Genomic DNA, 24,469 nt, shown 5'->3' with positions numbered 1-24,469 from the left:
GACACGGGGTTTCACCGTGTTGACCAGGATGGTCTCGATCTCTTGACCTCGTGATCCACCCGCCTCGGCCTCGCAAAGTGCTGGGATTACAGGCTTGAGCCACCGCGCCCGGCCATACACATCTTTTTAGAAACAGTTAAATGTGAAATAAATGAGGGAATGTCGATATTTCTTTTTCGCTGCCTGTTTGGGGAAAAAGAAAAGCTAAGTAGAGGGTGTCAGAGAGAAGGGAATTATTCTGGTAGAAACGGAAATATCTAGGTGAAGAATCAAGAGGACTTGTTAATTTGCCTCCGGGACATTGGCATTAATACCAAAATCTGTCTCTTTGCCAAGACGGGAGGTAATTTGCCTGGATTCGGGCGCCATCTAGTGGCCACTTCCACATCGTTAGTGCGCGCGCCCCTGAGCCCAGCCCGACCCTGAACTGCAAGATGGCCTGTTTCTCCAGGAAGGGCTTTTGCGGTAAAAACGGATTTTAATGGGAAAAGCCCATTCTAGTATTTCTTTTCATGACTTTGAGGATGCAGCTGCTATAACCTAGACCATTTGGATTTGCTTTCCTTAAAACTTCAGTTATGAGTTATAATTCCTGAGTTTTGTTTGTGTGTGTGTGTGTGTGTGTGTGTGCGCGTGCGTGTTTTAACAACAAGAGCCCCATTGTTCCTAGTACAGCAGTTGCCAAGTAGCTCTGGGTGTGCACATGCACAGAGGGCAGCGTGACCAAGCGGCTACCGCGCCCAGAGCAGCTCCTGCAAACCGGAACACCCCAAGACAGCCCACCCAGGATGGCAGCTGTCCCACCCAAGCGTGTGGGCGGGGATGCTGGGATGTGTTTCACTTTCTAAAGCCAGGGCTGACATGGACCTAGTTGGATCGTTCCTGAGGCTCATGCATCCCCTGCAATGGTTGTGGCACTGCCAGGGACTGTGTTCACAAAAGAGTGTCACCTCAGAGGGAGGTTTCCGGACATTTCTAGACTTCAGAACCAGCGAATTACAGTATACTGTAAACCACAGTGTGACCATTCAGAACACCAGACAATAGGTGATAACTCTGGCTGGTTAATCAACTTGGTGAATTTTATTAGCACAGATTCTCCATCCGGGGAGAATAAGTTCTGAAGCACTTAAGAAGGGAGATTTAAGCACTTTTGTGAACTTCTGAAAAGAACCTAGTCATGTTTCTCTAAACCCTCTTGCCTTTCCCAATCTATGTTGTCAGGAGTAGTTCAGTAAATAAAATACTTTCTTTCTTTTTCTTTTCTTTCTTTTTTTTCCCCGCAAAATCCTATTCACAGGAGTACATTTGAGTAGAGGCAGTGCTCCTTCTTAGGAGGAGAGCAGGTTTTAGAATCTTCTGAGAGTATGATACAAAATATGGATCCTCCCTCTAGAAAAATATGCTCAAATATATAACATTTTGGTTCACTGCCTCCCCCAAAAAGCTTAAACACTCTATCACTGGAAAAAGAGTGTAGGTAATGCTGAGGTTCACAGCCTTTTCATCACCCAGAATTTCTTTTCAATTCAATTTCATTCATTAAATCACTGGAGTGCTTGCCAAGTACCAGGCACTGAGTTAGGTGTTGAGTACAGAAACATAAATAGAGAATTGAGAGAGGAGAAAGTAAGAAACCAGTCAGGCAGGCAATTAGGGCGGGTCCTCAGTAAAACTCCTTCAACAAAGAAGAGCCTGAAAATCAAACTACAGGCCCTGGATAAGAAAGGGCCCACTGGCCAGGTAAAGTGACTCATGCCTGTAATCCTAGCACTTTGGGAGGCTGAGGCAGGTGGATCACCTGAGGTCAGGAGTTTGAGACAGGCCTGACCAACATGGTGAAACCCCATCTTTACAAAAAATACAAAAATTAGCCAGGAGTGGTGGTGGCCACATGTAATTCCATCTACTCAGGAGGCTGAGGCAGGAGAATGCTTGAACCCAGGAGGTGGAGGTTGCAGTGAACCAACATTTCACCATTGCATTCCAGCCTGGGCGATAAGAGCAAAACTCTGTCTCGAAAGAAAGAAAGAAAGAAAGAGAGAGAGAGAGAAAGGAAGGAAGGAAGGAAGGAAGGAAGGAAGGAAGGAAGAAAGAAAGAAAGAAAGAAAGAAAGAAAGAAAATGAAAGAGCCCACATCCATCCTTGAATGGAAATGCTTACTCTGTGAACACAGATGAACAAATTCCATCCCTTTTTGGACAAATTCATCTCTCCTTGGCACATCTTATTCTCTTACTTTTCACCTATTTTACATATGCCTAACTTTCTGTAACTGTCTCTGACTAAGTATTCATTTACATAAGGTGAATCATCACTTCAGCCGCTGACTGGTCCTGGGCCAAGCCTTCACCTCTGCTTCTAATTGGTTCTTTACACTATCAAACCTCTTTCTGAGTGGTGCTTTCTCCAAGATGGCCAGCAGACCAGTCAGCACACTCTGCCCTATCCAGTCCATAAAAAATCCCAGACTCAGCCTCATACCTGACAACTCTCTTGGGCCCCCTGTCCACTTTAGAGAGCTTTCCTTTTTCACCTACTAAAATTTCACTCCAACCTTACTCTTGGTGTCCATGGTCCTTAATTTTCTTGGTCATGAGACAAAGTGCTCAGTTAACCCTCTCAGACAAGGAGACTCTTCATTGACCCTAGACTTCTTCAATAGTCCGTGATTTCAAGAAACCTCATAACGTTCTCTCATTTTGTTACTTTTCCTCCATAGACCTTGTGTCTTGAAAGAAGTTACTCATGAAACTTCAGTTGTTGCTTATTCTCTATTTTTCCATGAGCTAACCAATGTTACTGCCACAAAGAAACCAGGGCTTTGCATAGAACATGGTACATAGCAAATGTTCAATAAATGTTTAATTATTATATTGAATTGAGTCAAACGAATTCTAATCAAAAGCAGAAAAAGTAGCTGCTCCTTTGAGTTTTATCATGAATAAACTTTTTAAATAAATAAATTGCTTTCTGATAGGACTTTTGAAAAATTGAAACTAATCTCTGAACACTCTGTTTAACATAAGAATACCAGCTGTCAAGAGCCATGAACGAGAAACTCAGAATTATTCTTTGAAAAAAGTTCTTCATCGTTTAAGGATTTTAATTATTCAATAAAAGTTGCTAAGATATTGTTTGGTTAACAAAATTAAAAACTCGTATAAACCTTTCTCTTATGTCATAAGCCAGAATCAATTCTGGAAAGATTAAAGAGTTAAATGTTTTTAAAGAAAGTGTGCCAAGATTGTACCACTGCACTCCAGCCTGGTTGACAAAGCAAGACTCTGTCTCAATCAATCAATCAATTGATCAATCAATCTAGATATCCATGTATATGAATAGGAAGATCCAATATTGTCAAGGTATCAGTTCTTCCCAACTTGATCTGTAAATTCAATATATTCTCAATCTAAACCCAGTAATTTATTTTGTGGCTCTCAACAAACTGATTGTAAGGTTTATATAGAGAGGCAAATAACCTCGAACAGGCAACACAATATTGAAGTAGAAAAACAAAATTGGAAGACTGACAGACACTACCCAACTTGAAGACTTAGTATAAAGCTATGGTAACAAAGATGGTGTGGTACTGGTGAGAGGACAGACCAATAGATCAAAAGAACAGAATAGAAAGCTCAGAAACAGACCCACGTAAGTAACAGTCAACTGATTTTTGGCAAAGCAGCAAATGCAACATAATGAAGCAGATTGTGTCTTCAACACACAAGGTTGGAATAACTAGGCATCAACAGACAAAAAAAAATTCAATCTACACACAGAACTTCTACCCTTCACAAAAAATTAACTCAAAATGAATCGTAAACCTAAATGTAAAATGCAAAACTACAAGATGTCTAGAAGATAACATAGGAGAAAACCTAGATGACCTTGGGTATGGTAATGACTTTTTAGAAACAATACTAAAGGCATTATTCATGAAAGAAAAAATTGACAAGCTGGACTTCATGGCAATTAAAAAATTCTGAAAGACAATGTGTAGAGAATGAGAAGGCAAGCCATGGACTGAGAGAAATATTTACAAAAGACACACCTGATCAAGGACTTACTCAAACTGTACAAAGAACCCTTAAGACCCCAAAATAAGAAAATAAATAATCTGATTTTAAAATGAGCAAAAGATTTGAACAGATACCTCATCAAAGAAGGTATACAGAGGCAAATAAGCATATAAAAAGATATGCAACTCTACTATAAGGACATATGCACACAAATGTTCGTTGCAACACTGTTTACAATAGCAAAGACCTGGAACCAACCCAAATGCCCATCGATGGTAGACTGGACAGGGAAAAAGTGGCACATATGCACCATGGAATATTATGCAGCCATCAAAAACGATGAGTTCATGTCCTTTGCAGGGACATGGATGAACCTGAAGACCATCATTCTCAGCAAACTGACACAAGAACAGAAAATGAAATACCACATGTTCTCACTCATAGGTGTGTGTTGAACAATGAGAACACATGGACACAGGGAGGGGAGCACTACACACAGGGGTCTGTTGGGGGGAATAGGGGAGGGACAGTGGGGGGTGGGGAGAGATAGCATGCAGAGAAATGCCAGATATAGGTGAAGAGGAGGAAGGCAGCAAATCACACTGCTACGTGTGTACCTATGCAACTATCTTGCATGTTCTTCACAAGTACCCCAAAACCTAAAGTGCAATTAAAAAAAAGATGTGCAACATTATGTGTGTGAACCCCAAATATCTGAGACAAGTCTCAGTTCACTTAGTCTATCTTGCCAAGGTTGAGGATGCATACCCATGACACAGCCTCAGGAGGTCCTGATGACTTGTGCCCACAGTGGTCAGAGCACAGTTTGATTTTATGCATTTTAGGGAAACATGAGACATCAATCAACACATATAAGATGATCATTGGTTTGGTCCAGAAAGGTGGCACAACTCGAAGCAAAGATGGGACAACTTGAAGAGGGAGAAGGATTCCAGGTCATAGGTAAGTAAGAGACAAATGGCTGCATTCTTTTGTGTTTCTGATCAGCCTCTCTAAAGGAGGCAATCAGATGTGCATTTATCTCAGTGAGCAGAGGGGTGACTGAATGGAATGGGAGGCAGTTGTGCTCCACACAGTTCCCAGCCTGACTTTTCCCTTTAGCTGAGTGATTTTGGGGGCCCCAAGATTTATTTTCCTTTTACATGTGTCATTAGGAAAAGGCAAAGTAAAGCAACAGTGAGTCCCCACTACGCCCCTACTACAATGGCTAAAATCCCAAACACACCATCAAATGCTGACAAGGATATGAAGCAGCAGGAACTCTCATCCATTGCCGGTGGGAATGCAAAATGGTACAGCCACTTTGGAACAGTCTGGTAGTTTCTTAAAAAATGAAAGATACTCTTAGGATCCAGCAATTGTGTACCTTGGCTTTTATCAAAATTACTTGAAAACATATTTTCACCCAAAACCCACACATATATGTTTATTCGTAATTGTAAAACTTATAAGCAACCAAGATGTCCTTCAGCAGGTAAATAGAAGAACGTGGAGGAAACTTAAAGGCATATTACTATGCAGCAGAAGCCAAGGTGAAAAGACTACACACCGTGTAATCTCAACTATAGGACATTCTGGAAAAGGCAAAATTAGGGAGACAGTAAAAAGATTAGCAGTTGCCAGGGATTACAGGGAAGGGAGGGATGAACAGGTAGAGCACAGAGGAATTCACGGGCACTGAAATTTCTCTGTATGATACTATAATGGTGAATGCAAGTCACTGTACATTTTTCCCAATCTATGGAATGGACAGCACCAAGAATGAACCCTAATGTAAGCTATGGACTTTGAATAACAATGTGTCAATTCATTGTTCATTCATTATAACAAATTTACTACTCTGCTGGGGGATGTTGATAGTAGGGGAGGCCATAGCTATGTGGGGTAGGGGAGTATGTGAAAAATGTCTGTACCCTTCACTTAATTTTGCTATGAATCTAAAACTCCTCTAAAAACTAAAGAGAGACAGAGAGAGAGAGAGAGAATATCTTATTTCTGAATGAAGAGGAACTTTCTAAGCATGAAAGCAGGTAAAAAATTCCAAATTCATTTTGTCAAATGGTGGAAAAAAAATTCACCATATGACTTTTCAAAAATCTAAAAGGCAAGTTGCAAACTGGGAAATAAATTTATAATTACAACAAAGGAAGAATTATCTTAATCAGAGGATCAAAGCCTTCTGTGACTAGAACAGATAATCAGACAAAGGAGATACACAGTTAAACTGAGGTTTAACTGGCCCAGCGAGGTCTCCCACCTCCCACCGTGCCTCCTGTACACAGGGATTAGAATGCTGGAACTACACTTTCCCAACTCCCTTGCCAGAAGGTGTTCATCCAAGCAATATGTAAATGCAAAAAAAAAAAAGCAAACTACTTAAATGTTCATTATTAATGGATGAATTAAGTAAATTCTGGTGCATCTATAGATGTTCTATAAGGTCACTTCAAATAATGTTCAAGAAAGGGTTTTAATAACCTGGAATTGGGGAGGCCCTCAGGAAAACTATTGCCACGTAGAATATGATCTTCCCCCAACCTCAACTCCAAAACAGAAGCACCTTTTCTTCTCATGAGAATCAAGCAAAACTGATATAAGACTTTGAATACTGTCTTTTCTTCACCATATCTCTATTTTTGTTTCACATTCACCATGTTGATCAGGATGGTCTTGATCTCCTGACTTTGTGATCCACCCGCCTCGGCCTCCCAAAGTGCAGGGATTACAGGCTTGAGCCACCGCACCTGACCCTCATTCTTTATTTAAAGGAGCACAGTCATTTTCAAGAAACCAACTCACGGGTCAGGTGAGGTAGCTCACGCCTATAATCCCAGCACTTGGGGAGGTCGAGGTAGGCAGATAATGAGGTCAGGAGTTTGAGACCATCCTGACCAACATGGTGAAAACCCATCTCTACTAAAAATGTAAAAATTAGCTGGGCATGGTGGCATGTGCCTGTCATCCCAGCTACTCAGGAGGCTGAGGCAGGAGAATTGCTTGAACCTGGGAGGCAGAGGTTGCAGTGAGCTGAGATTGCGCCATTGCACTCCAGCCTGGGCGACAGAGTGAGATGCTATCTTGGAAAAAAAAAAAAGGAAAGAAACCAATTCATTTTGTTAACAGTGATTCAGAAATATGTTTATGTTAATATGATGTGAAGCGGGAAATAATAAGAAAGCAACAGATTGTGCTGGGACATCTACACAGCTGTATGAGAAAATAAACACTTTTGATCAATAGTTTACATCATGCACGAAACCTGAGCTGGAACTTAGTGCTATGTAAAACTATAAAAACTAAAACTATAAATATTTTAGAAGAAAATGTGATCTGGTAGTTGGCAAAGATTTTAGATAGGACACAAGGAATCCATACAGCAAGTCCTCAGATAGTGCTGTTTCATTCAACATCACTTTGTTGTAACATTGATGAGAAAAAAAAAAAAATTCCTGGACAATGCCACTGTCTGTGGAGTTGGCACATTCTTCCCGTCTGCATGAGTTTTCTCCGGAAACGCTGGTTTTCTCATCCCAGAGAGGTACACTGGGTTCCTTGCTATGCCTAGATTGTCCCAGTCTGAGTGAGTGAAAGTGAATATAGGAGCATGGGTAGGAGTGTGTGAGTGCACCTTGCGACGGAATGCTACCCTCTCTGTTCACCCTGAGCTGCTGGGATAGGCTCCCGCCACCTATGACCCTGAGCTGGAATAAATGGGTTGGACAATAAATAAAGGAATGAATACAAGTTATTGTAAAATAAAAATTCAGGCCAGGTGCAGTGGCTCACGCCGGTAATCCCAGCACTTTGGGAGGTTGACAAGGGTGGATCACGAGGTCAGGAGTTCGAGACCAGCCTGGCCAACATGGTGAAACCCCATCTCTTCTAAAAATACGAAAATTACCCGAGCATAGTGGTGTGCACCTATAGTCCCACCAACTTGGGAGACTGGGGCAGGAGAATCACTTGGACCCAGGAGGTGGAGGCTACAGTGAGCCAAGATCACACCACTGCACTCCAGCCTGGACAACAGAGAGGGACTCCATATGAAAACAGAAACACAAAATCGTGAAGCCTGTGATTACACAAATGTGTAACAAACAGCATGGTCTGAAAGCACTCAGCGAGCCCTTTGGCTTGCTGCTGTTTGTTTCCGCCCTGTGTGGTAGTAGGAGTGCTCCTCACAGTGTTCACTTTGGAAACACTTATTCCTAAATTTAACCCTGCACCTACACAGCCTCACCCACTGATTCATGAAACATCGGGTAAATAATGATCTTCCTTGTTTTTATTAATCTTTCTTAAATGTATGTATAGCTCACATTTATTTCAATGTTTAATACTAGAAGTATTTGGGGTCTTTATTTAGAAGTTTAGTGATGTTTTTCTGGCAGATACATGCTGTGGGAGCTTAACTCTTGTTAATATCAATTAGCCTCTGGTAAAATTGATTTCCTTAAGGTAGAAGCACCTATCAACAACAATAAGAATTTACTTTAAAAGGAAAAACCTGATTGAATCAGATTTTTTTCAAATTGAATTTATTATTCTTTGAGGGGAACTATTGAGAAAGGGTAAAGACAAGCCACAAACTCAGAGATAATATTTATAATTTTTAAAAAGTTTATGTCCAGAATATGCTCTTACACCTCAATTTAAAAACTCATTTTTTAAAGGACAAAAGATTTTAACAGGCACTTAACAAAAGACGAAACATGAAAGATCAATACCCATATAAAAGATGGTCAATATCAGCAAATCACAATGAGCTCCCAGTACACAAAATTAGAATGACTAAAATTTAAAAGACTGACAATTGCCAAGTGTTGGCAAGGATGTGATGTGAATGAAATGTTATGTATCAGTGGTGGAAATGAAAAATGGTCAACTACTGTGGAAAACAGTTTTGTAGTTTCTTTGGTGTTTTGTTTTGTTTTGCATGTGTGTTTGTTTGAAACAGAGTTTCACTCTTGTTGCCCAGGCTGAGTACAGTTGCAACATCTCCACTCACTGCAACCTCTGCCTCCCAGGTTCAAGTGATTCTCATGCCTCAGCCTCCCCAGTAGCTGGGATGACGGGGGACCACCACAACACCTGGCTAATTTTTGTATTTTTAGAAGAGATGGGGTTTCACCAGGTTGGCCAGGCTGGTCTCCAACTCCTGACCTCAGATGATCTACCCACCTCGTCCACCTCTGCCTCCCAAAGTGCTGGGATTATAGGTGTGAGCAACCATGCCTGCCCTGGTAGTTTCTTTTAAAGGTAAATATACAATTTACATACAAGCCAGCAATTCTACTCTTAAGTATTTCACCAAGAGAAATGAAAACATATATGTACACACAGACTAGTACAAAAACATTCACGGCAGATTCATTCATAATAGGCAAAAAAAAGGGAAACAATCCAAATTTGCATCAACTGGTGAATGAATTAAAAAAGTAATATATTTCTACAATGTAATACTATTTACCAATGAAAAGGAATGAATGATACACACAACAATATTTATGAGTTAAAGCAGCCAGACACAAGATGACACATGCTATGTGGTGTTATTAATACGAAACCCTAGAAAAGGCGCATCTATGATGTGGTGATAGAAATCAGATCAGCCTTTTCCTGGAACCAGGACTGGGGGATCCACTGGAAACAGCATAAGGAAACTTTCTGGGGTGATGAAAATATCATAGATTTTGATTGTGGTAGTGACTATGGAGGTGTTTAAATTTGTGAAAACTCATTAAAATATAAATAGGTGACTTTTGTTTCTGGTAACTACACCTCAGTAAAGTTGATTTTTTCAAATTGTAATGATATGCAATGTCATGCCCACTATAAGGACTCTAAATGGAAACCTGACTGCACCGAATGTTGGCAGTGATGTGACGTCGCTAGAACTCTCGTACGATTTTGGTGGGAGCAGAAAAGGTAAAACAGTCTGGCAGTTTCTTTTCTTTTTTTTTTTTTTTTTGAGATGGAGTCTTACTCTCTCCCCCAGGCTGGAGTACAGTGGCGTGATCTTGGGCTCACCGCAACCTCCGCCTCCCAGGTTCAAGCAATTCTCCTGCCTCAGCCTTCCGAGTAGCTGGGACTACAGGCACCGGCCACCACACCCAGCTGATTTTTGTATTTTTAGTAGAGACAGAGTTTCTCCATGTTGTCTAGGCTGGTCTCAAACTCCTGACCTCAGGTGATCCGCCCACCTTGGCCTGCCAAAGTGCTGGGATTACAGTCACAAGCCACTGCACTCAACCGGCAGTTTCTTATCAAATGAAACACATTTACTCTATGATAGGATAATTCTACTACCAGATATTTACCCAAGAGAAATGAAAATATATGTCCATTTAAAGATTTGTTAAAGAATATTTATAGCAGCTTTAATCATAGTGTCCCCCAAAATGGAGACTACCCAAGTGTCTGTCAATAAAGAAAAGGATAAAAAATCGTGGCATATTAATACAATGAACTACTATTCAGGAAAAAATACATACAAGTGATATACTTAATGATATAGATACATCTCAAATACATGACACTGAGTGAAAAAATGCCAGATATATATCCAAGATAATATACATAGCCGAGAGTATATCCTGTGCAGTAGAAGGTAGAAGATGGGGAAGAGCCTAGTAGCCATCAGCCTGAGGTTGAAAGACCTGTTTGTTTTAATTACAGGAATTTTTATGATACTCAGAATTCACCAGTTCTTTGACCTAAGTAGACAGAATACCTGCTGAAGATTAATTTTGTGTTGTTTAGTTTCTGTTCTAGAAATAAGGTGACAGGAATGCCTGTGGTACAATGGGAGGATGGAATATGGTCTTTTGTGATCAAGGGTAGGGAGAAGCAGGCTGTTTCATAGGGCTGACTCTTGGGGTGTTAAAAGTTCAGGCCCATCTCTTGAGACAATCATGCTCTACCTGCTGAGATAAAGTAAGGTCAGCCTCATGTTTGAGAGGAGGACCTCAGTAGACAACCAGCAACATTCTGGGGCCAAACTAGGAGAAGGCATGTGAAGAAAGGGAGCTCTGGCCCTTGAGCCCCTTCCTGAAACCCCAACTCTGATCTCTTTCTGCTTCCCAGGAGGTGCCAGAGCTTTAATGGACAGTTACAAAGAAGCATCACCAGGTGATTGAGGCTCAGGATCTCCAAGGACACTTGCAGGTTGTGCACTGCTCAACTTTAGGAGACGAGATTCCCTCTGAAGTCTACAGGGATGCTGCTCCCTGGAGGTGTACAGGGCTGGAACTGCACCATCATCTGCAACTACCTAGCCAGGGAAGTGGCAAGGGCAAATGCCAGATTAGAAGGTCCCCTTTCTGGGAGATGACTTGCCCAAGCAGATGGCCATTCTGCAGTAGGACATTGGCCTCTTTCTGATATCTAGAGACCCTATTAGCTAATCTGTTATTCACTGCAATATTATGTGCCACAGCATTGGCTCTTTTGACTTATAAATTATTGGGACTACTATAAACACAAGCAACATAGAAAGGCAAAACTGGATAGCTGAGGCATCTTACCTGGACTGAATCAAATTATATATATGGAAGCAGCATCGAAACATGACCAAATGATGTGGCAGGAAGGTCCAAAGAAACCATGGCAAGCTCAGCTGTGATTAAGAAAAACATTAATATTAGGAGTATGGGACATGGACACAAAGGCCTTGGGGAATACTGGAGACACAGGCAGAGCACTGTGGCCATTACTTGGCATTAGTCAAGAAGCTCCTGATGACTAGCCAGTGCCAGGACTCCAAGAACAGCATCAGATCCAGCCTTTCCTTATTTCACCTACCTCAAAGCAAGGAACTCATAGGAACTACACAGGGAATCAGGACAATTACCAAGTACTTTTGCTTCTAGAAGAAACTAGCTTCTTCAGGGAGTTTGAAGCAATAGGTAGAGAAATTGAAAAAAACTATGAAAAATGAACCAATACAGGATCCCAACAGCATGAATTGGGATCAACACTGGGAGAAAGGAGTTCTGGGAAATGGAGCATGGGTGAGCACCCTGGGCTTGTTTCTTATGGTAGCGTATCAGTCTCACAAGGTCTGATGGTTTTATAAGGAGAAACCCTTTTGCTTGGCTGTCATTCTCTCGTCTGCCACCATGTATGACATGCCTTTTGCCGTGATTGTGAGGCCTCCCCAGTGACATGGAACTAGGAGTCCATTAAACTTCTTTTTCTTTACAAATTACCAAGTCTTACGTATGTCTCTATCAACAGCATGAAAATGGACTAATAGAATGGATTGGATGTTGGGGATAAAGTTGTGGATATAATTCTTGAGTTAGGCCCAGACCTAAGAGGGGAAACCATCAGTCAATCCAGGTGCTAGGAAAGAGAGAGGCCAGGGACAGGAGTTAGAGAATAACACCACTCATCATTTGGGTAAACACACAAATAATGGACTCAAAGATAAACCTCAAGAGAAGGAAAATGTCATTCTAGAAGGAGGCACAAGAGTAAAAGAGGTAAGTGGGCCAGGTGAGGTGGCTCACATCTGAAATCCCAGCACTTTGAGAGGCCAGGGTGGGAGGATTGCCTGAGGTCAGAGGTTCAAGACCAGCTTGGGCAACAAGGACCCCATCTCTACGAAAATTAAAACAAAATTAGTTGGATGTTGGGTGCAGGCCTGTAGTTCCAGCTACTCAGAAGGCTTAGATGGATGGATTCCTTGAGCCCAGGAGTTTGAGGCTGCAGTGAGCTATCATCACACCACTACACTCCAGCCTGGGGGGACAAAGTGAGGCCCTGTAATATGGTTTGTCTGTGTCCCCACCAAATCTCATCTTGAATTATAGCTCCTGTAATCCCCACATGTTGTGGGAGGGACCCAGTGGGAGATAATTGAATCACAGGGATGGTTTCCCCCATACTATTCTCATGGTAATGAATCAGTCTCACAAGGTCTGATGGTTTTATAAGGGGAAACCCTTTCCCTTGGCTGTCATTCTCTCTTGTCTGCCACTGTGTAAGACATGCCTTTCACCATGATTGTGAGGCCTCCCCAATGACATGGAACTATGAGTCCATTAAACCTCTTTTTCTTTATAAATTACCGAGTCTAGATATGTCTTTATCAGCAGCATGGAAATGGACTAGTACAACCTGTTTCAAAAACAAACAAAAAGAGAAGTGAAAATATCCATGAGAAGAAAACATTCCCTGTGAGTGTTCACTGTCCTGGATGGGTGATTAATGTAGAGAATCACAGTGTTCTAAAAGAGGAATCTGACTAGAGAGGTATCCCAGCAATTTTAACTGAAAAAGAGGAGAGGAAACAGGAGAAGGGAATGAGAAAGGTGAGAAGGAAAAGGAAAGAAAGGAGGAGGAGATGATGGAGAAGAAGAAAAAAAGGAGGAAAAGGAAGAGAGAAGAGATGGGAGAAGAGACAGAAATGGAGAATCCACATGGAAAGAGACCAAGGCACTCTCTTACACACTAAAAATCTCCCTCTCCTGAAGCCACAGTTGATTTGGGCACAATTCATTGTGGGGTTTTGAAATACTGTGTATCCTGTATTTTTTTTAAATAATTTCTTTTAAAAGTAAAAAAAAAAAAAAAAAAGAACTATTGTGAAGGCTTCATCGGGAGACACTCTTCAGATCTCTGAAGCATGGATTAGTACTGCTTACAAGAGGTCTACTCAGCATCAAATGCAACGCATCTCTAGGGTTTCTGGCAGGAGTTCCAGTCCAGCAAAGGGTGACAGCAGATGCTGTGGCCCCCAGAGTCCTGGAACGTGGTGTCTGCTTGGTCCATTTGCTTGAACTTTGCACTTAATTCCCATTTCCCGTGACTTTCACCCCATTCGCCCTCAAGGTCTGTGTCCTGCGCTGAGCGTTGCCTGCTTGGCCATGCTCCCAATGCCTTTGTCAGCCCCTATCACTCCCCTGGGTGCCAAAGCTCACTGCCTGTTTCCTGCCATCACTAGCCTTAGATGGGATGTAATCATGAATGTACCGTGTATTTCAGAATCATGGCACAGTTCTAGCCAATGCCACGGTGTTGCTTCCTGTCTGGAAACTCCAGCTGCCATATACCGCCCTGTGGATTAGATATCTGAGCTTTTGGTTCTTAGCAGAATCAAGCCAGAACATGCCAAGCATCTGAAATCCGACACCTTACCCTCTGTGTCTGTGTTTGGTGGAATGGCCTCTACAACTGGACAGGTGCTCCTGCTGACCTATAAGCTCTACCTGAGGAAATGGGGCACCCTCCACACTAGCACTGTGGTCTTGTCAAACTGTTCCAGTTTTGTTCTAGATCGCGGGTTGTATCTACATTAAATGTTTTTGGCCAGGTGCAGTGTCTCACATCTGTAATCCTAGCACTCTGTGAGGCCGAGGTGGGTGGATCAACTGAAGTCAGGAGTTTGAGACCAGCCTGGCCAACATGGCAAAACCCTGTCTCCATTAAAAATACAAAAATTAGCCAGTCATGGTGGTGGGTGCCTGTAATCCCAGCTACTCAGGAGTCTGAGGCAGGAGAATTGCTTGAACCTAGAAGGCAGAGGTTACAGTGAGCTGAGATTGTGCCACTGAACTCTAGCTTGGGTGACATAGTAAGACTCCATCTCAAAAAAAATAATAATAAGTAAATACATTTTTAAAATAAATTTAATGACTTTTTAAGAACAACCCAAAAAGTCCTCAGAAAAATAAACAAATGCAACTCATAGTGCTGTCTTCTTTTCTGATGGGTGACAATTTCAATTTGGCCAAGTGCATTGATAAGAGAGCACCAGCTGGCAGAAAAGAAGCTGCCTATTATGGAGGTGCAGAAAAATAAAATGCAGAGAGGATGGAATGACATCCATTACTGCTCTTAGAGATGTTTGAGATTTTATGAGAACAAATTACTCCCATTTAAAAAAGGAAAAAAAAAAAAAACAGGAAATAAGGTAAAAATACAAAATCATTTGGGAAAAACAACGTTGGAACCTTTTTGAAACAAATATATGAATACATTTTCAGATGGACACTAATGCACTTGTTAGGATAATATATAATTGAAATTTATACCCCCTATTTTAAAGGCAAATGTGCAAATTGTAGGTTAAAAGCTCATAATAGTTCTTCTGCAATTGTTCACAGGGGTGAATCATAGTGGTTCTTCACTAGTGCACTTAAGGGCCACATTTTTCAATATGGGAGTTTGTTTTAAAATCCAAATTCCTTGTCTCTAACCCAGGAATTTGGATTCAATGGTCTGGATTAGGGCCCCAAAGTCTACATTTTTAACAAGCACACTAAGTGATTCTAATGGGTGTGGTTTCTTTACAGGCTTAGAGAACTGCTTTAAGCCACGGTAAGGTGCCACAGTTCCTTCTGAATCACGAAGGAAGAATGCAATTGTCCTCTTCAGACGACTTTTAAAGTTTGGAAAGCTAGTAACCCCTATGTGAGTCACATATAAGAGCTCTTAGCAATCAGTGTACTTAATAAGACAAAACAATTCAATCCCCAAGCGTGTAGGGTGATTCTGCTACCCTACCAGAGTCACCTGTCACTAGGATCAGCTGTAGGGAGACTTGCTATTGCCTGAGGTCTACCCACCAGCTAACCAGAGCAAATCTCAGTGTTCTGGTTTCTCCTCCCACATGGAAACCACTGACCTCATCTGCTGGTTCCATTCTGTGTTTTTCCCCAGCCACACTCCAGACACCCTCAAAGGAGTCCCTTAGCCCTAGCAGTCAGAGGAATGAGCCCTCCTGACACCTTTAAATGTCTCCCTAAGGCTTTCAGAGCAAACTTGATTCTCTCCAAAGCAAACTGGTAACCCAGCACCAACTCCTGCCTGTTAGCCCAATTCCATCATGGCTTCCTCAGACAGAGATCTACAGCTAGCCTCCAGCCCCTCCTTCTCAGGCATTTAGAGCAGTGATTCTCAACCCTGGCTTCCCTTAGAATCATTATATAAAGAGACCTACCTGGCTCGCTACCACCCAAGACCATAAATTCCCCAGTAAATCTCCCTCCCCAATAAATATCATCATCAACAACAGCAAAAACAATCATTGCAGAAGCTTTTAAAAATCCCAATGCCTAATTCTCAACATAAACAAAATATCGAAGATCTAAATGTAAGAATGAAAATCATAAAACACTTAGAAGAAAACAAGGGTGTATGTTGAGCTTAGCAAAGGGTTCTTAGATATGAGACCAAAAGCACAGTCAACAAAATTTAAAATACATAAATTAGACTTCATCAAAATTAAGAATATTGTATATCAAAGAAGACTAGCAAGAAAGTGAAGAGACAATCTACAGAATGGGAGAAAATATTTGCAACTTATACGACTGAGTGTATAAAGGTCTAGTATCCAGAATATGTAGAAGAATTCTTACAACTTATTAAAAATGACAAGCAATTTAATTTTAAAATGGGCAAAAGACTTGAATTGACAGTTCCCCAAAGTCACAGAAATGGCTGAGAAGCAGATGAAAAGACATTCAACAATAGTCATTAAGAAAATGCAAATCACCAGGCATGGTGACAGTGACTAACGTCTGTAATCCCAGCACTTTGGGAAGCTAGGTGGGTGGATCACCTGAGGTCAGGAGTTCAAAACCAGCCTGGCCAACATGGTGAAACCCCATCTCTACTAAAAACACAAAAATTAGCCGGGCATGGTGGCTCACGCCTGTAGTCCCAGCTACAGGTGCAAGATTTGCTTGAACCTGGGAGGCAGAGGTTGCAGTGAGCCAAGATCGTGCCACTGCACTCCAGCCTAGGCAACAGAGCAAGACGCAAAAAAAATGCAAATCAAAATCACAATGAAATACCAACTTACATCCACTAGGATGCAATAATTTACCAAAAAAAGGAGGAAAATAACAACTGTTGGCAAGGAGGTAGAGAAATATGAACATTGCTGGTAGGATTGTAAAATGGTGCAGCCACCGTAGAAAATAGCTCGGCAGTGCCACAGAAAGTTAAAGATAGCTACCACATGACCTGGAAATTCTACTCCTGTGTATACAACCAAAAGAACTGAAACCAGGTATTAAAACAAAAGTTGTACATGAGGCTGGGCACAGTAGCTCACATCTGTAATTCTAGCACTATGGGAGGCCGAAGCAGGCAGATCACCTGAGGTTAGGAGTTCAAGAACAGCCTGGCCAACTTGGTGAAACCTCATCTTTAGTAAAAATTCAAAAAAAAAAAAAAATTAGCCAGGCATGGTGGTGGGTCTCCCAGCTGCTCACAAGGCTGAGGCGGAGAATTGCTTGAACCTGGAAGATGGAGGTTGCAGTGAGCTAAGATCACACCACTGCACTCCAGCCTGGGTGACAGAACAAGACTGTATCTCAAAAAATAAAATTAAAATTAAAATACAAAAATTAGCCAGGCAAGGTAGCACATGCCTGTAATCCCAGCTCCTTGGGAGGTTGAGATGGGAGGATCACCTAAGCCCAGGGAGGTCAAGGCTGCAGTGAGCCAAGATCACACCACTGCACTCCAACCTAGGTCACAGAGTGAGACTCTGCCTCAAAAAACACAATTGTACATGAATGTTCATAGCAGCATTCTTCGTAGTAGCTAAAAAGTGAATACAATCCAAATGTCCATCAGCTAATGAATGGATAAGCAAAATGTGGCATATCCGTAGAGCGGAGTATTATTCAGCCATGAAGAAGAATAAGTACCGACACGTGCTACAACATGGATGAACCTTGAAATCATGCTGTGGGAAAGACAGCAGACACAAAGTCACATGTTGTGTATAACTCCATTTATATGAAATATCCAGAATAGGTGAATCCATAGAAACAGAGAACAGAATTGTTGCTAGCAGCTCTGGGGTGGGGATAGAGAATGGCTGCTTAAGGGGCCAGAATACCTGGGCCATAACTACAGAAGTAGGAAGAGGCGATGGCTGTTCAACACTGTGAATGTATTAAATAACCCTGAATCGCTCACTTTAAAATGGTTCATTTGTTACATGAATTTTACCATAATAATAAAAAAAAATCCCAGGCCGGACATGGTGGCTCGTGTCTGAAATCCCAGCACTTTGGGAAGCTGAGGATGGTGAACTGCTTCAGCCCAGGAGTTTAAGACTAGCCTGGGCAACAGAGGGAGACCCTGTCCCTACAAAAAGTACAAAAATTATCCTGGCGTGGTGGCTTGTGCCTGTAGCTACTCAGGAGGCTGAGGTGGAAAGATCACTTGAGCCTGAGAGGTGGAGGTTGCAGTGAGCAGTGATTGTGCCACTATATTCCAGTGTGAATGACAGAGTGAGACTCTGTCTCAAAAAAAAAAAAAAAAAAAAAAACCTCCCAGTGCTGCACTCCAAACCCATTAAATCTGAATTTCTGGAGTGGAGCCCAGGCATCAGTATATCTTAAAGCTTCCTGGGTGGTTTCAATATGCAGGCTAGGTGAAGAGCCATATAGTCGCTGGCTAGTGTATGTCCTGCCCTCCCAAAGTCTAGTGGGACTTGGAATTGGTAGCGTTTGTCGGTACTTAGATGTGTCACGGCAACGTTCTTTTTGTGTGCATACTACAGGCCTTTTTTCTTAGCTTCCTGGCTTCTCCAAGCCTTCCCACTCCCCACTCCAGGAGTTAATATTGCAGAAACTTCCCTGCCCTCCCCAGTCAGCTGCAGCCTGCTTTGTCCTATCAGATGGCCTCTTCCACCAATCCTGAAGCCAGCACACAGTTGGGTGACTTGGGTCCTGATAGGCTTCTCTGCATTCTGCTCTGAAGGAATTCTCCTAGTGACCAGGCTCTGCAGTCACCTCTCACATGGTCTCTGTCATTCGGCATTTGGGTGGCTGCACAGAATCTAAACCTTCTCCTTTCAGGAAGTCCAGCCTTGTGAATCCTGAAAATGCCAGCACTGAAATGCATGCCAGACACTCCCTTGCTGCTAGAGTAAGAGTACGTCATTTGACTTGGCCAGTAATAGGAGACTGCCCCAGACTTTGAAAAGAGCTAGTGGTGCAGAAGTGCAAGGAGAGTGGGAGGCCTCTGTGCGGGAAGTCGCTGGGGTCTCAGCGGTAGGTGTTCAGTGCCAGCAAGGTCATTGGTCCTGTGCTCAGCAAGACAGCATCAATGTCCGCCAGTTCAGTGCGTGATGATGGGCTGAGATCTGACCACATGGCTTCTGGTATTTTCATACGTTCATTTGATTCTGAAAGTAGTCAGTAATATGGTTTGGTTTGGTGTTCCCACACAAATTTCATGTGGAATTGTAATCCCCAGTGTTGGAGGAGGGGCCTGGTGGGAGGTGACTGAATCATGGGGGAAGATATCCCCCCTTGTTCTTCTCATGACAGTGAGGTTTCATGAGATCTGGTTGTTTAAAACTGTAGCAGCTGGGTGCCGTGGCTTATGCCTGTAATCCTAACACTTTGGGAGGCTGAGGTGGGTGGATCACTTGAGGTCAGGAGTTCAAGACCAGCCTGGCCAACATGGTGAAACCCCCTTCTCTACTAAAAATACAAAAATGCACTGGGCGTGGTGGTGCACACCTGTAATCCCAGCTACTCAGGAGGCTGAGACAGGAGAATCATTTGAACCCAGGAGATGGAGGTTGCAGTGAGCCGAGATGACACCACTGCACTCCAGCCTGGGCAACAGAGCAAGACTCCATCTCAAATAAATAAATAAATAAGTCTAGCACCCCTCCCTTCTCACTTCCTCCTGCTCTGGCTGGAGGTGGCTGCTTCCTGTCACCTCCCTGTGATTGTAAGTTTCCTGAGGCCTCCTCAGCCATGCTTCCCCTATAGCCGGTGGAACAGTGAGTTGATTAAACCTTTTTTCTTCATAAATCACCCAATCTCAGGTAGTTCCCTATAGCAATGCCAGAACGGACTAACACAGTCAATGGGTATGTATTCAGACCTTCCCTGTTCATCTCCCTGACATCCCCCCACTTCCCTACCCAACTTTGGCTTAGACTGTTCGGACTTGGCCTTGGTGGTCAAGGGTACAGAGAAATGCCCTCCGGCTCTCTTACATCAAAGTTTCTGCCAGCTCTGAATCTCATTAGGTGTGGCTTCCCCCTTGCTCTCCAGGCCACCTATTCCTCACTAGGGGACACTTGGGGGACAAGAATACTAGCCTAAATGCCAGAGCCTTGAAGCTCTCCATGAAAACAGTGCGGCTGGTCAAGCATCCTAACCCGCCCAGACCTCTGCTCAGTTCTGTAACCCTTCATTCATTCAGGAGATGTTGCATGTCACAGACTGTTCTAGGCCCTTGGGTGAAACAGTGAACAAGGCAAGGTCCCTGCTCCCATGCCAGTTAGATTTAAGGCAGGAAAGACAAATAACCAAATTAATTCCAAATGTTGATGAGAGCTATGAAGACCCTCAAAGAGGGGAAACAGTGGCACGTGTGAGCGGGCGGAGGGGGCAGGCAGCACCCTGGCTACATACGATAGTTGGGGGTGCCATGTGAGCTGGGGCCTGGAGCATGAAGCCAGGCAAATGGAGGCCTGGGAGAAGAGCATTTCAGATGACAGCTAACTGACGGGGGCCACGTGTTCTTTATGTTTTATTTCTATTCTTTGATTCAGGGTGTTGCTCTGTCACTGAAGTAACCATGATTTTCAGCACAGTGGTGCGATCTCAGCTCACTGCAACCTTGGACTCCTGGGTTCAAGCAATCCTCCCACCTCAGCCTCCTGAGTAACTGAGACCACAGGCACACACCACCACACCCAGCTTTTTGTTTTTTTTTTTTTCTTGTGGGCACAGGGTTTCACTATGCTGCCCAGACCAGTCTCAAACTCCTGGACTGAAGAAATCCTCCTGTCTGACCTCCCAAAATGTCAAAATTTCAGGTAGAAGCCCCTGTGCCCCGCCTGCCACACATTCTTTGTCTCTTCTTGTGGAGACGCAAGTCTATAGTCCCCCTCTTGAATCTAGCTGGGCTCAACTGCCTTGACCAATAGACCATGGGAGGATTGATGCTGGGACAGTTTCTGGACTGTAAGAGACCCGTGGCTTTCACCTCCTGTCTATAAGGACCCTACATCCGAGACCCCTGAGTCGCCAGATGAGAAGCCTGACTCCCCTGCTGGAAAGAACACACACAGAGTTCCCAAGAGTGCCTACAGAGGGCAAGGGGTCTAACCTTCTAGAACCTTCCAGACATCCCTCCCGAGAGACTAGCATGTAAGTGCAGCTGTCTTAGACCCTCCAGACCAGATCCCACCCTCCGCTCAGTGCCAGCGTGTGACTCACATCCATGCCAAATGGAATAGCACTGCCCAGCTAATCCTTGCCCAAATTCCTTACGCACAAAATCGTCATGATAAGTAATAAAATAATTGTCATTTTAAGCCACTATATTGTGGGGTGATCTGTTCTGCAGCAACAGAAAACTGGGACACAGTCCAGGGGAACGCCTATGCAAAAGTCCCAAGGCAGAAATGAGTCTCAGATTATTCAAGGGATCAAAGTAAGATCAGTGTGGCTGAGGCTCATGACAGGATGGAGAGGAGGAGGCAGCGAGCCGGGCGGGCTGAGCGGGGTCGGGGTGCGCAGCCTGGCAGCCATGCAGCGGGCAGCCATTGGAGGGATTTTAGGAAATGCGTGCTGTCTTCTGTGGGGGTGCAGAAGTGAACAGGGAGCAACCAATGAGGTTGCTGCAACTGGTGAATTTCCCTGGGTGGGAATTTGGCCCAGTGTGGGGAAACCTACCTTAGGACACTCATTGACTTCCTGACCTTTGTTGAGGCTCAAGCAGCTGGTCCTCCGCCTTGTCTCTGCAACTTATCCTCTGCTTTGCATCTCAGTTCTGCCAGCGCTGCCTCTGTCTGGCTCAGTTCCCTGGCCCTCCTCTTTTTTTTTTTTTTTTTTGAGACGGAGTTTCGCTCTTGTTACCCAGGCTGGAGTGCAGTGGCGCAATCTCGGCTCACCACAACCCCCACCTCCCAGGTTCAAGCGATTCTCCTGCCTCAGCCTCCCAAGTAGCTGGGATTATAGACATGCACCACCACGCCCTCCTAATTTTGTATTTTTAGTAGTGACAGGGTTGGTCAGTCTTGTCTCAAACTCCTGACCACAGGTGATCCGCCTGCCTCAGCCTCCGAAAGTGCTGGGATTACAGGTGTGAGCCACTGCACCCAGCCTTCCCCAGCCCTCCTCTTTGGAGCCAGCCTGTCTGCACACAGAACAAGCCCTGCTTCCCTTTCCTCCCTGTGATGAAATAAACCTGGTGCCCATGGAGGAGGCCTAGCGTGGCCCGGTGTTGCTGTGACTGGGGATAAGTCCACTTGATTTAGGGGTTCAGTTTTAGGAAGCTCCCTCACCTACAGACTCCAGCCAAATCCTTCAATAGGAGCATTATCAATAAGAAAGATGATATTTTGGCCTCTGCTGCTTGATTCCTGTCTCTCAATTGAATTCAGACTTGGCTGGAGAAGGGCGCTGTTTATTAGGCCCCTGAATCCCTAACACCTGAGACCCTGCAGTAATAATCAGCCTGGTAGTCACGCTGTTCCCATAATTGCTTAACACACTGGTTATTACCTGCCCCTTGCCTCTCTGATGGCGACCACCTGGGCACCAACAGGCTCCCACTGGATTGTCATATCTTTCCTGTGCCTAGACTTTTCCTTTGTCATGTGACATACACTTGTCCTAATGCCTGCCCGTCACTTCTGGTTGGATTTCCTAACAGTGTTGCTGGCTTCACAGCCCAGAAGAGACCACTTAAAGTCTAAAAGTGGGTACTAGATTTAACACTAACTGGGTCGGCTCCTTTAGCCCTGTCTCCATGTGGACTGCAGTGGGTGCGTCATTCACATGCCTGAGTCCCTCCCATTGGTCAAACCCACAGCCTGTTGACCTATGAGCTCCCAACCTCGCAACACGGCAGGAGACAGCAGTACAGAGTTCTCGAGTTCTACCAGGTCCCAACTGTGTGTTCTTTGGCCGGTTTCTTAAGCTTTCTGTGCCTCAGTTTCCTTGTCTGTAAAATGGGGATAGTGATCATAGAATCTACTTCGTGTTTCTGTGAAAACGAAAATAAGACCTGTAAAACACTCAGCATTGTGCCTTGCACATAGTAGGAACTCCATAGACATCGGCTGACACTAGGCAAGCCCTCTCTGCCTGCACTTTCATGGTTGACTTGGAATGTGGCCGGAAGGAGGTGATGGAACAAGGAGGTCAACAGTTACTCAAGAAGAACACAGATTTCAGAGTAGGACCAGAGACAAGTTCATAGAGAGTAGAGGCTGTGACCTTTCATTCATTCTGTCTCCAACATACAGCTTGATGTCTAGCACATAGCAGGTGCTCAATAAATGGTTGCTGAATCATCAGACAATTGGGCATGACTCACAAAAATGCCAGGAATGGGACACTGACCAGAGATGATTTACTCTCTGGTCTCTTCCCCTTTCCCTTCTAAGAGCAGCTAGGGCAGACCCTCCAGGTCACTGGGGCCCTGCATTTTCAGAAGTGGCTGGAGCAGTGCCAAGCTCTCCAGGATGTCAGCCCCAGGCTGTGCACCCTCAAAGGCAGCAGGCAGTGCTGTTTTCCTGGAGGGCTGGGGCCGGCCTTGTAATGAGAAAGAGAAACCTGGAGGAAAAAAAAAAGTGAAAGTATGCCAGGCCTTCTCTTTTGGGGAGCTGGTGCCATTTCCAATGAGCAGTGTGGCAGTGGGAGATAAGGCAGAAATGTGAATTGCTATTGTGCTTCACTCCACAAGCAGTTAGCGGGGTTGTCTGCAGGGTGTTTTGTGATACCACGTGGCAACAACTATCATTAACTCAGAATGGGTGAACAATTAAGTTCTTCCTTTCTTGCTGGTTGGTTCCTGTTTTACTTGAACCTTCCTTCCATCCAACAATGCCCACCACTTGCTATCAACAAAAGCCTGCATGTATGAATGGAGAACTCGGAGGACAGAGTCTCGGGCTGCAAGGTCTTGGCTCTACGGCCAGCCACTATTCTGGGCTCGGATCAAGCCATTCTTCCTCTCTCTGCCTCAGTTTCCCTCTTGGTGTCCTGAGTGGTCTCCAAGGCAGGTAGAGGCAATGAGGGGTCTGTCCTGGGGTGCACAAGGATCAGTTGATATTAATACTATTTTTTTTAAACTGAGTTTTGCTCTTGTCACCCAGGCTGGAGTGGTGTGATCTCAGCTCACTGCAACCTTTGCCTCCCTGGTTCAAGCAATTCTCCTGCCTCAGCCTCCTAAGTATCTGGGACTACAGGTGTGTGCCACCACACCCTGCTTCTTTTTTTTTTTTTTTTTTAGTAGAGACAGGGTTTCACCATGTTGGCCAGGCTGGTCTCAAACTCCTGACCTCAGATGATTCACCCATCTCAGCCTCCCAAAGCTCTGGGATTACAGGCGTGAACCACCACACCTGGCCTGATATTAATACCATCTCTCAGCCCTGGCTCTGCATATCTCCTCCTCTGGGCGATTACCTCCTGCAA

The 24,469-nt window shown here is 43.9% G+C and overlaps 1 protein-coding gene across 1 annotated transcript in view; it reads right to left on the bottom strand.

Moving 5' to 3' along the window:
• The window catches only part of EBF2 (EBF transcription factor 2), a 266,440-nt gene extending 254,778 nt beyond the window's left edge, over positions 1–11,662 (bottom strand). The window contains exon 1 of the mRNA XM_054243728.2: positions 11,570–11,662. Coding sequence (XP_054099703.1) covers positions 11,570–11,613 — 44 coding nt within the window. The 5' untranslated portion in view covers positions 11,614–11,662. The remainder of the gene's footprint in view (positions 1–11,569) is intronic.
• Between the last annotated feature and the right edge of the window lie 12,807 nt (positions 11,663–24,469).

The sequence above is a fragment of the Callithrix jacchus genome, chromosome 13 (genome assembly GCF_049354715.1).
Source record: "Callithrix jacchus isolate 240 chromosome 13, calJac240_pri, whole genome shotgun sequence".
In the NCBI taxonomy this organism is placed as follows: domain Eukaryota; kingdom Metazoa; phylum Chordata; class Mammalia; order Primates; family Cebidae; genus Callithrix; species Callithrix jacchus.
The sequence above is the reverse complement of the archived record's forward strand: the minus strand, read 5'-3'. Positions and strand labels throughout refer to the sequence as shown.